The 18436-nt window shown below is 42.0% G+C and overlaps 1 protein-coding gene across 2 annotated transcripts in view; it reads left to right on the plus strand.

Annotated features, from left to right (window-relative positions):
• The window catches only part of ibtk (inhibitor of Bruton agammaglobulinemia tyrosine kinase), a 121222-nt gene that overhangs the window by 54199 nt on the left and 48587 nt on the right, over positions 1-18436 (plus strand). Inside the window, exons 11-15 of one of the 2 annotated variants that reach the window (XM_078399822.1) lie at positions 3187-3367; positions 9741-10346; positions 12020-12106; positions 16245-16327; positions 16414-16451. In XM_078399822.1, the coding sequence (XP_078255948.1) occupies positions 3187-3367; positions 9741-10346; positions 12020-12106; positions 16245-16327; positions 16414-16451 (995 nt within the window). The remainder of the gene's footprint in view (positions 1-3186; positions 3368-9740; positions 10347-12019; positions 12107-16244; positions 16328-16413; positions 16452-18436) is intronic. The other variant, XM_078399824.1, reaches the window with a different exon arrangement.

The raw sequence follows: 18436 nt of genomic DNA on the forward strand, positions 1-18436 counted from the left end.
ATGGACTCGGTGGGCCGAAGGGCCTGTTTCTGCGCTGTATCTCTAAACCAAACTAAACTAAAGATGCTTTTGACAAGTTTATTCTAGCTTCAATGCTCCAGCAATTAATTTGAGCTATACTTGTGGTATGTTTCCTTTAACGGTATCTATGATTGATAATCTTTAAATATAAAATTCTGTCTGAAAAAGTTAAACATGAATAACTTTCTTCTAATTTTTGCCTTTTACCCATGCCATTTTTCCAGCCTATTCTCCCTAAAACAAAACAATCCTTATCTAACTCTGGGCATTTTAAATGTGTGGATATCAACAGCGCATTTCATTTTCTGAAAGAAGGCTGAAATCAACCTATTGAAGCCAAAATTGGAATGTTGGCTTAAGGCAGGTTTTCCTTTCCAGTGCCTGAATGCAAAAATTGGCAGTTGTAATAGCTCATTGTAGGTTCAGTCATAAGCTGCTTGTGATTTTGTTTCCATCCATTAATTTTAACAGCCAAATTATCAAGGACATTTTGTGCTTAAATTTGTAGCAAGAAATTTTACCCTGCTGAGCTCTTGCATCTGATTCTGCCTTGGAATAATCAGGTTAATATTTAATGTTCTGATTTTTGTTAAATTTGAGCTTCAGTATGGGGTAGTTAAGCTTAACTGCTTAAGTAATAGTATCTTTAAATGGGCCAAGTATGGTTCTCCAGATATAAACAAAAATTCATAGTTAACAGGAAAATATTTGACAGCACCTCCTTGAAGATGACTGGTTTGGAGTATGGAGTTTCTTGTGGAAGAAGCTATTCTTGAGTCTGGAAATTTGGGCTTTCAAGCTCTTGTATCTTCTTCCAGAAGGTAGAAGGGGGAGATTGGGATTGGCCAGGGTGGTAGACATACTTGATGATATTTCCAGACTTCATGATACAATGCACCGTGAAGATGGACTAGACAGAAGAAAGTGATGAGCCGGTGATGGACCGGGCAGGGTTCATCACGCTCTGCAGGTTCAGGTCGTCAAGAGTAGAGCGCTTGCTATACCAGGCAGAGATGCATCCTGTCAAAATATTTTCTATAGTGCATCTGTGGAGGTTCAAGAGAATCCTGTGGACATGCCAGATCCTTTCAGATGCATTAGGGAAGTAAATTTCTTGATCACAACTGTGTGAGGTCCAGAGTAGGTTGCTGGTGATATGAGATCCCAAGGAACTGGAAGGTCTCTACAGCAGCGCCATTGATGAAGATTTGGTTTCAATCTCCTCCCCATTCAATAGCTGAACAACCAACTCCTTCGTCTTGAAGAAGTTAAGAGCTAGGTTGTTCTGGCACCATGACACAAAGTTCTTAATCTCCTTTCTGTACTTCATCTCTTCGTTATTGTTGATCTGACTGACGACAGTGGTGTCGTCAGCGAACTTAGAAATTGAGTTGGTGTTATACTTGGTCACACAGTCGTGGGTGTGGAGGGAGTAGAACAGGGGAATGAACACACATCCCCGAGGAGCCCAGTGTTGAGGGTCAGAGGTGGAGGAAATGTCTTGACCAGTTCTATATGATAGGTCTGCCAGTCAGGTAGTGCAGCAGCCAGTTCCTTTGTTAATATATCTAATTCAACACAAATCCATATTGCCTGTGCCATCATCCAGCTCACTTCTAGGTCCATCTAGTGGTGCAACCAGGGAATTTGCCTCCTTCAAATGTTTGTTTAGATGCTTCTGAATGAGTAACTAGTATGCTTCATCTAAACTAACGGCGCTTATTCAATGTGAATTGATTATGTACTTCAGAAACTTCAGAATTATGTGTACAACTTTAAATGCACAACTTTGCATTTACATTAAAAAAAAAGATATTTTTCTTCACAATTGGCTGATTACACAGGTGGTCATGGCAATTAAAATATTTTTCTTTGAAAGTCAAAAACTGCTGGACGTCTGAAATAGAGTAAGGTTTCAAAGATCTTTTATTGTCACATATACCAATTAAGGTACAGTGATAATCGTATTACCATACATCCATACTAAAGAAAAGCAACAAGAAACACAAAACCAAAAATGTTAACATAAACACCCACCCCAGCGGATTCCCCACCTTCCTCACTGTGATGGAAGGCAATAAAGTTTAATCCTCTTCCCTCATTTTTCTTCCGTGGTCGGGGCAGTTGAACCATCCGCAGTCGGGGCGATTGAAGCTTCCGCAGCTGGAGGTCGAAGCCCCTGTGTCGGGGCGATCGAAGCCCCCGCGTCGGGGCGATCGAAGCTCCTGTGGCTTGGAGCTCCCGAAGTCGGTCTCTAACCAGAGACCGCGAGCTCCATGATGTTAAAGTCCGCAGGCTCCCGCGATAGGAGCCCGAAGGTCGATCCCCGACAGGGATTGCGAGCTCCATGATGTTGTCCCGCAGGCTTCCGCGGTTGGAGCTCCCAAAGTCGGTCTCCAGCAAAGGCCTCCACCTCCTCGGTGTTAGACCGGGGATACGATATGGCAAAAAATCACATCTCCATCGAGGTAAGAGATCTAAAAATGTTTTCCCCATCCCTCCCCCACCACCCACATAAAAGAAGGTAAAGAAAACTAAAAACATACATTTAACACATACTTAAAAAACAACAAGGAAGGAAGGGACAGACAGACTGTTGGCGAGGCAGGCATTGCTGGCGCCACCCGGTGGTAATCTCTGGAGTACACTCTGGAGATGTTCAGCAAGTTGGGCTGCATCCATGGGAATCTGTATTGATGTTTCACGCTAATGACCTCTATCAAATGACCTATCTTCTTTGGTGCTCGGAGATGGGAAGAATTAAGGAGAAGTTGTTTATTTGTTTAAACTATTAATCTTTGACTTGGATGACCTATTTTAAGTTTGCCATTCATGACGCAAGTCTTCAGAAATTGATAGGAGACCCGTCACAGTTTGTTTTGGTACTTGAATTACTATAATCTGTCACTTGAGGAGTTAAAGTGCAATGTGGAGAGATGTTTAAAAATAAAATATTACTGGCATCAAAAATAATATTCCTGGTTTTCATACATCAAAATATAATTGCTGCAATGCCTTGGTAAAATTTGCTGATACAGTTCTCATAAATTGTTATTTTCAATGCAGGAGCAGTCTGTGTAATGTCTAATTATCTCCCATTTGGATTGTTAGCCTTACTTGATTAAAATGTGTAATATTGCTTGAATTTATTTTCCTTTTTATTAGATGAATTGTCCTGCATTCTGCAGAATCCTATGGATCAAGTGATTAACACTACGGAATTGAGCAACAACTTGTATGAAAGGATCAAACTCGAGAAACTACCTTGCGTTCATCGTGCTGTTTCCGTTGCAAGTGATTCAAATGGGCGCAACTTTGCTATTTTGCAGTCTGATCCTAAAACTAGGTAACTTTATTTACTTTGTGCAGTGTCCAAGCCTAACTTGCAGCAAGACAAATGACATAAGAGAAGGAAACTACTTTGAAAATAGAATATAGAACAGTACAACACAAAAACAGCCCCTTCGGCCCACAATGATGCTAAGACCATCTCTTTTCTATCTGCACATAATCTATATCCCTGCATATCTATATGCCTTTTGAAAGGGCTCTTAAATGCCACTATTGTTTCTGCCTCCACCACCCAAACCTGGCAGCGCGTTCCAGAACCCTCTATATTTAAAAAAATTGCCCCTTTAAACTATGCCCCTCTCACCTTAAAGCTATGCCCTTCTGTTTGTGTTACTTTTGCTATCTCATGGCTAATTAAATTGTAAACATTCTAAATATCGACTTTCCGCTTAGGTGATATTATTACGCGCTGAAAGGATATTTTCTTCAAAATTAATTACATTTCTCAAAATCCCAAGAAATATAAAATAGCAGATATGGTGTGGCAGGACATTATGTCATATAGGAACAGGAGTTAATTATTTGCCATGAAGTGTTTTCAACTGCCTCAATCGCTTCACATTATTTTATACCCCAATAAAAGATGTAGACCAGACTTGGTGTCGCCCCAGTTAGCAGCTAACAGCCCAGTGGTATGGTCTAACTTCAAGTAACCCCGGCATTCCCTCTCCCTCCATTCCTTCCCCCACCCAAGTCACACTAGCTTCTTGTTTTCACCCAACAAACAATGGCCTGTTTCCTTTATCATTGTAACTTTTAACAAATATCTTTCATTCATTGTCCTTTATTTCTCTACATCATCGTCTATATATCTCATTTCCATTTCCCCCTGACTAGTCTGAAGAAGGGTCTCGACCCAAAACGTCACCCATTCCTTCTCTCCAGAGATGCTGCCTGTCCTGCTAGGTTACTCAAGCTTTTGTGTCCATCTTAGTCCACTTTTAACCAGCGTCAAAGTGATGAAAGAACACTTTAAATGACACGGGCAGAACTGTATCACTAATGCTCATTTTCAATTGTGCAAAGATCACTCTATTGGCTTCATTAAAATCACAGTCCATTTATTGTCAAGGATTAGATTCTGGGTTAGATATAAGCAACATTTGATTGAATAATTGTATTGTCATCAGTTTCACTTCATTTATATCTCAATAAATATGTATTTATTCACAAAATGCTGGAGTAACAGCAGCTGGAGTAAGGCAGCATCTCAGGAGAGAAGGAATGGGTGACGTTTCGGGTCAAGACCCTTCTTCAGACTGATGTCAGGGGGGCGGGACAAAGGAAGGCTTATATGTATGTACGTATATTGTTGTCGTACAGCGTTGTAAAGGAGTGTTATTCAACTGAAGTTAATTTAAAATGGGGAAGGTTCACAGCTGACCATCATACATAGTGTAAAGGAACTTGATGGTTATTGTTAGAGGTCAATCATCTTTACCTCGCCTACCCTCCTCCCTTGCATTACCTCCCAAATTCCTCTGGACTGTATTCTCGGCTCAACTATTATAAGCTACGTTATCGTCATAATATCATAAGGTCATAAGGAATAGGAGTAGAATTAGGCCATTTGGCCCATCAAGTCTACTCTGCCATTCAATCATAGCTGATCTATCTCCCTCCTAACCCCATTCTCCTGCCTTCTCCCCATAACCTCAGACACCTGTACTGAAAGTTATGATTTCAAGTGTCAACTATTCACCACTTGCCTGGATGAGTGCAGCTCCATCAACACTTAATCTTGGTTTAATCCAGGACTACATTTCTTCACTGCTGACCCATCAATCGTGAGATTACTGTGGTCATAGTGTGTCATAGATGTCGTAGGGTGTCAATGATGGTCCCCTATGCTGTATGACAACGATACGTGCACATATTTATTGAGATATAAATGGAATGAAACTCTGATAACAATGATACAATCAATTATTGAAACAATCATTCAGTTGTACAAAAAACAAAGTGTTAAGTGAATGTGTAGCTGGAGTAGACACCAGGGCAGAGGTTAAACGCAGGCTGAAATTCACCAAATGCCATTTCTTGCCCCCATTAAACTCTCTTGGTTTGCTGAAAAAGTATTATGTACTATAAAATAGTGAAATACGTGTGTTTGAGCCTTAATTGGAGTCTTAAATGGTCTGGAAACGAGTACCACAAGTCCTGGATTATTGAGGTTTTGCTGCATAGGATCTCCCAGTTATATAATGTTATTGGCTTTGTTTTATTTCTTGATTTATTTTAACTTTTATTTAACATGTAACTGTTTTATTACTTTGTTGGAAATTAAGCAATGTAATAAATGAAACATACTTTACCTGTTAGGAAGAGTGACAGATATTATCCTGCATTAAGGACTAGATTTAAATTGACTTATGAACAAAAAGTGATTTCAGGAATTTCAGCAGCTGAGATAGGATCTGTACAGGGGAACGAGAGAAGCAGAAGACAGAATCAAAGGGGGATTGTTTTTGGTAATGAATTAGCAGGCTAGGTGCACGTACAAAGAAATGGAAAGTGAAAACAGGGATCTGAGATATGCAGAAACCTATACAATTATCTAGAATTTTATTTGGACTAAAATGTTAAAAGCTTGCTACAGAGAAATTGTTGCTTCAGGCAAAAGCAGAATTCCTCTCATTTGTGAGCCATGTCTTCAAGATTTGTATTGTTTTGCTTTCTAAAATGCCTCACTAGATGTAGCATTACACCTTCTGATATCTTTGGATTTAGTTGGAAATGCAATAATTATAAGATTTGATTTTCCACTACATAAACAATTGGGTTAATTGTTAGTACTGGAATCTCTCCAGTGTTTTGTGCACAAATCCAGATTTAGATTTCCAGAGCAATACAATGAGGTGATGTCTCCCAGCTGAGGTGTTAAACCAAGACTGTCTTCCATCCTGTTGGGTAGACATTATCTATCTTATGCCAGTTTTTTGAGATCTTCCTCAGAATTTACAAATTGAATCAATGGTTTATTTGTTATGTATTTATGTGCTGCTAAGTTAATTGCATTATAACAATTACCATGTTTAAAAATTACATAATATCTTGTAAATGATTTGAGATAGAGTCATAGAGTCCTGCAGCGTAGAAACAGGCCCTATGGCCCAACTTGCCCACTCCGCCCAACATGCCCCATCTACACTTGTCTCACCTGCCCACTTTTGGCCCATATCCCTCTAACCTATCCGATCTATGTACCTGTCCAAATGTTTTTTAAAAACGTTGTGATAGTAACTCTAAACTAAACTAAACCTGTCTTAACTACCTCCTCCGCCAGGTTGTTCAATGCACCCACCACCCTTTGTGTAAAAAAAAATTTACCCCTCGGGTTCCCATTAAATCTTCCCCCTTCACCTTAAACTTATGACCTCTGGGAGAGGATATGATATCCAAAGCTTATCATATCCTATTAGCTTATCAAACCTATTAGTTTGACGTCTGTGGTGGGAAAATTAATGGAAAAGATACTTAGGGACAATATATATAATTATTTGGACAAACAAGGCCTGATTAGAAACAGTCAACATGGATTTGTGCCTGGAAGGTCATGTTTGACTAATCTTCTTGAATTTTTTGAAGAGGTTACCAGGGAAATTGATAAGGGCAAGGCTGTGGATGTTGTCTATATGGACTTCAGTAAGGCATTTGACAAGGTTCGACATGGAAGGTTGATTAAGAAGGTTAAATCGTTGGGTATTAATAGTGAGGTTGCAAGATGGATTCAACAATGGCTGAATGGGAGATACCAGAGGGTAATGGTTGACAATTGTATGTCAGGTTGGAGGCCAGTGTCTAGTGGAGTGCCCCAGGGATCTGTGTTGGGTCCACTGTTGTTTGTCATTTACATTAATGATCTGGATGATGGTGTGGCAAATTGGATTAGTAAATATGCAGATGATACTAAGATAGGTGGTGTAGTTAGTAATGAAGTAGAGTTTCAAAGTCTACAGAGAGACTTGGGCCTTTTGGAAGGGTGGGCTGAAAGATGGCAGATGGAGTTTAATGCTGATAAGTGTGAGGTGCTGCATTTTGGTAGGACAAATCAAAATAGGACGTACAGGGTAAATGGTAGGGAATTGAGGAATGCAGTGGAACAGAGGGATCTGGGAATAACTGTGCATTGTTCCCTGAAGGTGGAATCTCATGTGGATAGGGTGGTGAAGAAGGCATTTGGTATGCTTGCCTTTATAAATCAGAGCATCGAGTATAGAAGTTGGGATGTGATGTTGAAATTGTACAGGGCATTGGTGAGGCCGAATCTGGAGTATGGTGTGCAGTTCTGGTCGCCAAATTATAGGAAAGATGTCGACAAAATGGAGAGGGTACAGAGGAGATTTACTAGAATGTTGCCTGGGTTTCAGCACTTAAGCTACAGAGAGAGGTTGAACAGGTTGGGTCTTTATTCTTTGGAGCGTAGAAGGTTGAGGGGGGACTTGATAGAGGTTTTTAAAATTTTGAGAGGGACGGACAGAGTTGACGTGGGTAGGCTTTTCCCTTTGAGAGTGGGGAAGATTCCAACAAGGGGACATAGCTTCAGAATTGAGGGACAAAAGTTTAGGGGTAACATGAGGGGTAACTTCTTTACTCAGAGGGTGGTGGCTGTATGGAATGGGCTTCCGGTGGAAGTGGTGGAGGCTGGCTCGATTTTATTATTTAAGAGTAAATTGGATAGGTATATGGATAAGAGGGGATTAGAGGGTTATGGTCTGAGTGCAGGTAGATGAGACTAGGTCAGGGAGAGTGGTCGGCGTGGACTGGAAGGGCCGAACGGGCCTGTTTCCGTGCTGTAGTTGTTATATGGTTATATGGTTATTATATTATGAAAAACACTATGTAGGAGACTTGGAAGTAAATCTTACTTTTTTTAATATAGTAACAGGGATAATCGCACAGGTGGCCTTTGGATGCATTGTTTCACCTCAGTTAGTGATCAACTTGTCAATCAGTGAAACCTATCTCAAAACGGCATAATTTTGATGATCAATAAGATTATCCTATTTAATCTCCCTTGTGGGATAAAGATCCTAATTGTTCAAGTCTTTGTGATGCATTTTCCGTGCCATTTACACGCGTTTAATATTCCTGCAAATTGGTTTATCCTGAACGCATTCAGCTGCCCAAATGTGGCCTAATGTCTAATCTATATGAATTGTGCCAAGATAGAGGGGCGTGGCTGTGTTCTGCAGCTGTGGCTCACCGGCAGTCTCTCCGTTTTTTTTCTGTGTTTTTTTTTGTCATTGTCGTTGTTAAATGTACGTTTTGTTTTATTTTTAATTCTGTGTATGTAGGGGGGTGGTGGGGGGGTTGGGGGAAACCTTTTTTAAATCTCCTCCTCAACGGAGATGCGACCTTTACCGTGTCGTATCTCCGTTCACGCTACGGCCTAACATCATGGAGTCGGCGGCCTCCAGCTGGGATCGACCTCGAAGACTCCGGTCGCAGGGCCTGGACTTACCATCTCGGAGGCTTCGGCCGTTGGGCCCTGCAGACCGCAACATCGGGAGTTCGCAGGTCCCTGGCTGGCGACCGGCTTTTGGGAGCTCCAGCCGTAGCAGCTTCGACCGCCCCGAAGCGCGAGGTACGATCAACCCGCCCGCAGGCCCTTCATCGCCCTGCGTGGCCCGGCCGCAGCACTTTCCATCGCCCGGTGGGGGCTCAGGACTTTCATCGGCCTGCTCGGCTCGGCCCTGGGACTTTCCATCGCCCGGTGGGGGCTTCAAGGGGTTGGGAGCCTCGATCGCCTCGTGGCACCACGGGAGAAGAATGAGGAGGAGATAAGACGTTGCCTTCCATCACAGTGAGGGTATGCCTAGAGCAATCACTGTGATGGCTGTTTTGTGTAAAAAATTGTATCTGTGTGCCTTGTGCTTTTTGATGTCTGCTGCCGGACCCTGACGTGAGAGGACGCTGGCGTTGAGTATTCGCCGCTTTTCCGTCAGGATAGTTTGTCTGTTTGTTTCTATGTTAATTGTATTTGTAAAGCGCTTTGAGCATGTGATAAGGCGCTATATAAAATAAATATATTATTATTATTATTATTATTATATGAATTGTGCCAAGTGTCATTTCCGTACATTTATATTTAATTGTAGAAAATGTCCTGACCCACTTTCTTTCTATGGTCCACCTTTTTAACACGTCCATATAACCACCTAGCCCATTTTATTGAAACTTCCATTTTCTTCGTTATAGCTTCTGTACCAAAATGTATTCACGTCTCTTAATGTTGAACAATATCTGCCCATTACATTTACCTATTTCTTCTGCTAAAACCGTCTTCACCAAGGCTTGCTGTGTCACCGGGTTTGGTGTTCTGTTTGCACCGTTACACTTTCATGGAATGTTTTATTTATTTTTAGCCTCTATGAAATTCCAAATGCGTCATCTTCAAGTTTTACTGAAGACTTAGGAAAACTTCTCAGGGAAGTCAGTGAAACTGACAATATCCATGATGTCACGTGTCAGGTTGGCAATCAAATTTTTCCCAGTCATAAGTACATCCTGGCCATGCGATCCGACTTCTTTCGAAAGCTTTTCTTCCCTGATGGAGACCATGTGGAGATCCCTGATGCCCATTTGCAAGACAAGGATGTAGTGGGATGTGACTTGTACGTTCTGGATAAGATTCAGGCCGACTTGTTTGCCTATATTTTGCAGTTCATATATACAGACACTTGTGACTTGCTAACAGACGGCTACAAACCAAAAATCCAATTCACAGATAAAATAGAAACTTATCAAGATCCACTGATATCCACATTGGAGAGCTCTATGCAGAAATTCAAATATTGTGAAGATTTAAAAGGGAAATCTGCATCAGCTATTTTTGAAAACCAGCAGAGTCAGAAATCAAAGTCCAAAAATAAAACCAGCAAAAAGAATAAAGGGCTTAATGAAGAGGCTAATCCAGTTAAAATGCTGCAGGCTACAGCAAAGAAACTTGGTCTTACTAGTCTATCTGCAAGGTAAGAATGGAGCGGAAACCCTATCGGAGGTGCATATTTTAAACTAATGGCTTTTTTTTCTTCTTTCATTGTTCCCAGCACTTTTGGTCCAGTTAAAATAAATCCCTAAGGAGCAAGCTGATAAAGAAAATCAGGAGGGCAAAAAGGGGACAGCAGGAGATAGCTCTACTATCCTAGACAATATTAAGGATAATCCCAAGAGATTTTATAAATGCCTAAAGGGAAAATGGCTAACCAGAGAGAGAATGGGACCCCTCGTGAATCAAAGCGGTCAACTCTGCATGGAACCGCAGGCGAAGGGCAAGGTCCTCAATGAATATTTCTTCTCTGTTTTTCCATGGAGGAGGACATGAGGACCAGGGTACTTGGGGCAGTCAATGGAAGTGTCTTGAGGGCAGTTAGTGTTACGTTCGAAGAGGTGCTGAAGGTTCTGACACTTATGAAGGTAGACAAATATCCTGGGCCTGATGATATAAATCCGAGGACACTGTGTGAAACTAGAGAGGACTCAAGGCCCGTGACTAGTGGTGTGCCTCAGGGTTTGGTACTGGGTCCATTGCTGCTTGTCATCTATGCCAATGATTTGGATGAGAACGTGCAAGGCATGATTTGCAAATTTGCAGATGTCTCTAAAGTAGGTGGTATTGTAAATAGCGAAGATGGTTGTCAAAAATTGCAGCAGGATCTTGATCGGTTGGGCAGGTAAGCTGAGGAATGGCTGATGAAATTTAATACAGAGAAATGCATGGTGTTGCATTTTGGGCAGTCTAACGAGGGTGGGTCGTACATAGTGAATGGCAGGGCACTGGGGAGTGCTGTAGAGCAGTGGGATCAAAGAGTGCAGGTACAGAGTTCCTTGAAAGCGGCATCATAGATGGTCCAGAGGGCTTTTGGCACATTGGCCGACATCAGTCCATGTATAGGAGTTTGGAGTTGCAAAGGCCTGAGCTATAGGGAGAAGTTGAGAAGGTGAGGACTTTATTCCTTAGACCACAGGAGGATGAGGGGGTGATCTTATAGAGGTTTGCTAGATCAAGAGAGAAATAGATTGGGCAAATGCCCAGAGTCTTTTGTCCATTGGAAGGGAATCGAGAACAAGAGGACAGGTTTAAGGTGAGGGGGGATTGATTTAATAGCAACCTGAGGGCGTAATATTTGAACCCAAATGGTTGTTGGGTATATGTTATGAGCTGCCAGAGGAGGTAGTTGAGCCAGGTATTATCATTACATTTAAAAGACATTTTGACAGTACATGCGGCACGGTAGCGCAGCGGTAGAGTTGCTGCTTTACAGCGAATGCAGCGCCGGAGACTCAGGTTCGATCCTGACTACGGGTGCTGCACTGTAAGGAGTTTGTATGTTCTCCCCGTGACCTGCGTGGGTTTTCTCCGAGATCTTCGGTTTCCTCCCACACTCCAAAGACGTACAGGTATGTAGGTTAATTGGCTGGGTAAATGTAAAAATTGTCCCTAGTGGGTGTAGGATAGTGTTAATGTACGGGGATCACTGGGCGGCACGGACTTGGTGGGCCGAAAAGGCCTGTTTCTGGCTGTATATATATGATGATATGATGATATGAATAGGATAGGTTTAGAAGGTTATCAGTCAAATGCGGGGAGGTGGGGCTAGTGTCAATTGATGCTTAATAACCTTCCACATCTTGTATATTGCAGGCTAGATGGCGTTAAATTGGAAAATTGGAACATAAAAGTTGTGCACAAAATAAGTGGAAACAAATTTAAGTTCACTCAGAAAAAGTGGTAGGTACAATCAAAATGTAAGAAAACAATGTTAAAATGTTTGTCATAAGTGGGAAATCGTAACTCACAAATCGCAAGTTTTCTTTTTAAGAGATGACCAAGAGGATTGATGAGGGTTGGGCAATGGATGGTGTCTAAATGGGATTTGGAAAGGCCTTTGAAAAGGTCCCACATGGTAGGCTTGTCTGGAAGGTTAGATCACGTGGGATCCAAGGTAAGCTCGCCTCTTGTCGGAAGTGGGAAAGAGAAAGTTGGACTTGTATCTGGGGAGGCATTGGATAAGACAGTGGGCGAGGCCAAGGTTGCCTCAGGGATGAATTGTAAGCAAGGCTGTCCAGATGAAGAGATTAATGGGATCTGCTAGGAGCAAATCTGAACAAAAGAACTTAAATGAAATGAAATGGGAGCTGTTTGAGAGTGAAAACACAAAGGAATGTAAAAGTTGTGAGATATAGACCTGTAGGATATGCCTGGCAGGTCAACCTGAGAAAACCATGCCAATATCACAAATGCATTGACAAGTTCCAATGCATACGAGAGAGCAAAGTAATGAGATTCCATTACCACACATAGCTTCCCTTTCTCTGCAGCATTTTGAAGAGGTTGCTCCCTTCATCACTCACTGGCCCTGTCGTCTGACTTCAACAACCACTGCCTGTATTGCACTTTCCCAAGCAACTGTGGAGATGCATCAACTAACTTAATTTCTTAAACAAAATGAGGTACGAGGGTAAACTAGCCAATAATATAAAGGAGGATAGCAAAAGTTTTTTTAGGTACGTGAAGAGGAAAAAAATAGTCAAGGCAAATATGGGTCCCATGAAGACAGAAGCAGGGGAATTTATTATGGGGAACAAAGAAATGGCAGACGAGTTAAACCATTACTTTGGATCTGTGTTTACTGAGGAAGATACACACAATTTCCCAAATGTTCTAGGGGCCGGAGAACCTAGGGTGATGGAGGAACTGAAGGAAATCCACATTAGGCAGGAAATGGTTTTGGGTAGACTGATGGGACTGAAGGCTGATAAATCCCCAGGGCCTGATGGTCTGCATCCCAGGGTACTTAAGGAGGTGGCTCTAGAAATAGTGGAAGCATTGGAGATCATTTTTCAATGTTCTATAGATTCAGGATCAGTTCCTGTGGATTGGAGGATAGCAAATGTTATCCCACTTTTTAAGAAAGGAGGGAGAGAGAAAACGGGTAATTATAGACCAGTTAGTCTGACATCAGTGGTGGGGAAGATGCTGGAGTCAATTATAAAAGACGAAATTGCAGTAACAAGATCATTCCGAGTCAGCATGGATTTACGAAGGGGAAATCATGCTTGACAAATCTACTGGAATTTTTTGAGGATGTAACTAGGAAAATTGACAGGGGAGAGTCAGTGGATGTGGTGTACCTCGACTTTCAGAAAGCCTTCGACAAGGTCCCACATAGGAGATTAGTGGGCAAAATTAGAGCACATGGTATTGGGGGTAGGGTACTGACGGATAGAAAATTGGTTGACAGACAGAAAGCAAAGAGTGGGGATAAATGGGTCCCTTTCGGAATGGCAGGCAGTGACCAATGGGGTACCGCAAGGTTCGGTGCTGGGACCCCAGCTATTTACGATATACATTAATGAATTAGATGAAGGGATTAAAAGTACCATTAGCAAATTTGCAGATGATACTAAGCTGGGGGGTAGTGTGAATTGTGAGGAAGATGCAATAAGGCTGCAGGGTGACTTGGACAGGTTGTGTGAGTGGGCGGATACATGGCAGATGCAGTTTAATGTAGATAAGTGTGAGGTTATTCACTTTGGAAGTAAGAATAGAAAGGCAGATTATTATCTGAATGGTGTCAAGTTAGGAAGAGGGGATGTTCAACGAGATCTGGGTGTCCTAGTGCATCAGTCACTGAAAGGAAGCATGCAGGTACAGCAGGCAGTGAAGAAAGCCAATGGAATGTTGGCCTTCATAACAAGAGGAGTTGAGTATAGGAGCAAAGAGGTCCTTCTACATTTGTACCGGGCCCTGGTGAGACCGCACCTGGAGTACTGTGTGCAGTTTTGGTCTCCAAATTTGAGGAAGGATATTCTTGCTATTGAGGGCGTGCAGCGTAGGTTCACTAGGTTAATTCCCGGAATGGCGGGACTGTCGTATGTTGAAAGGCTGGAGCAATTAGGCTTGTATACACTGGAATTTAGAAGGATGAGGGGGGATCTTATTGAAACGTATAAGATAATTAGGGGATTGGACACATTAGAGGCAGGAAACATGTTCCCAATGTTGGGGGAGTCCAGAACAAGAGGCCACAGTTTAAGAATAAGGGGTAGGCCATTTAGAACAGAGATGAGGAAGAACTTTTTCAGTCAGAGAGTGGTGAAGGTGTGGAATTATCTGCCTCAGAAGGCAGTGGAGGCCAGTTCGTTGGATGCTTTCAAGAGAGAGCTGGATAGAGCTCTTAAGGATAGCGGAGTGAGGGGGTATGGGGAGAAGGCAGGAACGGGGTACTGATTGAGAGTGATCAGCCATGATCGCATTGAATGGCGGTGCTGGCTCGAAGGGCTGAATGGCCTACTCCTGCACCTATTGTCTATTGTCTATTGTCTATAAAGTACTGGAGGAAGTCAGCCTGCCAGGCAGCATCTGTGGAGGAAACGAACAGACGATGTTTCAGGTCAAGGTCCATCATCAGACAAGCAGATGCATTGAGTTCCTCCAGCACTTTGCAATTTGCTCAAGATTGCAGCATCTGCTGTTCCTTGTGTCTCCAACTTCTGTATTAGAACTGATGCATCTTCCTGAGTTGCAGTCAGTGGTACATCCCGCGTGAAATGAACCTCATTTTTAGAGTGTAAAGTTTGTTGGATCTTTTCACTTCCAAAATTGTCCCCTTTTAATACTTAAATTGTTTAGAAGCATTAAATGTGGATCTCTCTTTAAAGTAATTAAATAAATGTTGCATAGACCATAGGTATCGGATCAGGATGGGAAAGAGAATTTAGACAATCACCAGTCCAACTTTTTGATATGGATTCCCATGCGAATGGGATGAAAGTTCTGTCTGCAAGGACTCTTTTATCAAAAACTTGCCAACCTTCAATTCCATTGTGTATAAAACTAGCCATAATTGACTGTACAAGATAGCACTGGTTAACTACTGTGCTCTTCGTGCAGTAACATTGAAGCATATAACTTTGACTGAATTGTAATGCTTTATTACAGTGCCTTCCATAATGTTTGGGACAAAGACCCATCATTTATTTATTTGCCTCGATACTCCACAATTTGAGATTTGTAATAGAAAAAAATCACATGTGGTTAAAGTGCACATGCAACTCTGGAGCTCTGTCAGAGTGACCATCGGGTTCTTGGTCACTTCCCTGACCAAGGCCCTTCTTCCCCGTTTACTCAGTTTGGTCCGACGGCCAGCTCTATGAAGCGTACTGGTGGTTCCAAAATTCTTTGGTTTAAGAATAACGGAGGCCACTGTGCTCTTCGGGACCTGTAATGCTGCAAAAATTGTTTTATACCCTTCCCCAGATTTGTGCCTCGACACAATCCTGTCTTGGAGGTCTACGGACAATTCCTTTGTCTTCATGGCTTGGTTTTTGCTCTGACATGCACTGTCAACTGTGGGACCTTATATAGACAGGTGTGTGCCTTTCCAAATCATGCCCAATCAATTTAATTTACCACTGGTGGACTCCAGTCAAGTTGTAGAAACATCTCAAGGATAATCAATGGAAACAGGATGAACATAACCTCAATTTTGAGTGTCATAGCAAGGGGTCTGAATACTTATGTAAGTGCGATATTTCAGTTATTTATTTTTAATTACTTTGCAAAAATTTCTAAACACCTGCTTTCGCTTCTTCATTCTGGGGTATTGTGTGTAAATTGATGATAAAAAAAAAGAATTTAATCCATTTTAAAATAAGGCTGTAATGTTACAAAATGTGGAAAAAACAAAGGGGTCTGAATACTTTCTGAATGCACTGTATGTACCATAAATCAAAACAATCTTTACTCTTATAAAAATGATAAAGATTTAAGATTTTCTTTAGTTTTCTGCTGTTCTTAGACAGTTCCATTGTGTTGATATTGCCTGGGTTGAGCTTGTTTCCCTTATCTTTGCTTTATTTCTTAGTTCCTACTTGTATGACGTAACTTTGAAGTCAAAAGATGGAAAAGAGTTTCTCTGCCACAAATGTGTGCTGTGTGCAAGACTGGGTAAAGATGCTTGCTTTTAATATTTTGAATTTGTATGTTTTTATTTCTGTTTGGGAATATTTATAATGTTTTTTCATTCCTTCTAGAGTACTTTCATATCATGCTGAGTAACGCCTGGATTGAGGTACTGAAGAAGGATCTCGACCTGAATGTCACCCATTCCTTTTCTCCAGAGATGCTGTCTGTCCCACTGAATTATTCCAGTGTTTTGTGTCTATGTTCCTTATAATTGTAACATGATCTGAAATTTCAAATTAAGAGCAATTTGTTTAATCTGTAAATCAGAGGAAAGCTGTTATTGTGCAGTATTCTGATACCATCACAACTTCTCTAGTCCATCTAATTTCTATTTACCATTGAATGTTGTGATGCAAGGCCAACATTTATCAAAGTCATACCAAACAGAAAAGGGCCCTTCAGCCCACTGTGTCTGGATGCCTGGATTAGGCTAGAGGACAGATTGGATAGACTTGGATTGTTTTCTCTGGGACGCTGGAGGTTGAGATGAGACTTGACAGAAGTATATAAAATTATGAGAGACACAGATAGGGTAGACAGTCAGAAACTTTTTCCCAGGGTGGAAATGTCCAAAACTAGAAGGCCAAGCTGCACGGTGAAGGGGGAAAGTTTAATGGAGATGTGTGGGACAAATTTGTTTTACACAGGGAGTGGTGGGGGCCTGGAATACACTGCAAGGGGTGGTAGTGGAGGTATATACAATGGTGTTGTTGAAAAGCCTTTTAAATAGGCACATGGAAGTGCAGGGAATAGAGGGACATGGATCATGTAAAGGCAGTTGAGATCAGTTTAACTTGACATCATGTTTCGTTTCGAGATACGGTGCAGAAACAGGCCCTTCGGCCCACCAAGTCCACACCGACCAGCGATTCCCATACACTAACACTATCCTACACACTAGGGACAATTTACAATCTTTACTGAAGCCAATTAAATACAGACCTGTATGCATTTGGAGTGTGGGAGGAAACGGGAGCTCCCGGGGGAAACCCACGAGGTCACGGGGAGAATGCATAAACTGAATACTGACAGTGCCCGTAGTTAGGATTGAGTCAAGTCAAGTTTATTTGTCACATACACATACACGATGTGCAGTGAAATGAAAGTGGTAATGCCTCTTTGTGCACAATGCCGGATTGTGCACAAAAAAGAATTACAGTTACAGCATATAAATAAAGTTAATAAATTACTATAGTGTAGACAAAAATTTAGTCTCTGGAGTTATAAAAGTTGACAGTCCTGATGGCCTGTGGGAAGAAACTCCGTCTCATCCTCTCCGTTTTCACAGCGTGACAGCGGAGGCGTTTGCCTGATCATAGCATCTGGAACAGTCCGTTACTGGGGTGGCAGGGGTCCCTCATGATCTTGCTTGCTCTGGATCTGCACCTCCTGATGTATAGGTTCTGCAGGGGGACGAGTGTAGTTCCCATGGTGCGTTCTGCCGAACGCACTACTCTCTGCAGGGCCATCCTGTCCTGGGCAGAGCTGTTCCCAAACCAGACTGTAATGTTGCTGGACAGGATGCTCTCTACAGCCCCAGAGTAGAAGCAATGAAGGATCCTCAGAGACACTCTAAATTTCCTCAGCTGTCTAAGGTGGTAAAGCCGCTGCTTTGCCTTACCCACCAGTGCGGCAATGTGCGTTGCCCATGTCAGATCCTCTGTGATGCGGACTCCCAAGTATTTAAAATTGCTCACCCTATCCACAGTAGATAGGGTGGCACTGTACTGTACCGTGTCTCTGGCACTGTAAGGCAGCAACTCTACCACTGCGCCACCATGCTGCCTCTAAACATTGTGGGGCAAAGGCACAAACATTGTGGGCCAAAGGGCTGTTCTATGTTCTAGGGATACTGATGTAACTGATTTGGTTAACGGTTGCTGCTATTTTTGGTGACTCAAATTTACTTCGTATTCTGTTAAGCGATTTATTAAATATGACCACCGGGACACATTTATTGACTTCATGTATTATTCATGCAATAAATCTTTAAGTGAGTAATTTGTGAAATTTGAGAGGCAATGAATAATATTATTGAATCTAAATCTGACTTGAATTTGATTTTCTTACCCATCTTCTCCCCCCCTTCCA

This window comes from Rhinoraja longicauda, chromosome 5 (genome assembly GCF_053455715.1).
Source record: "Rhinoraja longicauda isolate Sanriku21f chromosome 5, sRhiLon1.1, whole genome shotgun sequence".
NCBI classification, from domain to species: Eukaryota; Metazoa; Chordata; class Chondrichthyes; order Rajiformes; family Arhynchobatidae; genus Rhinoraja; species Rhinoraja longicauda.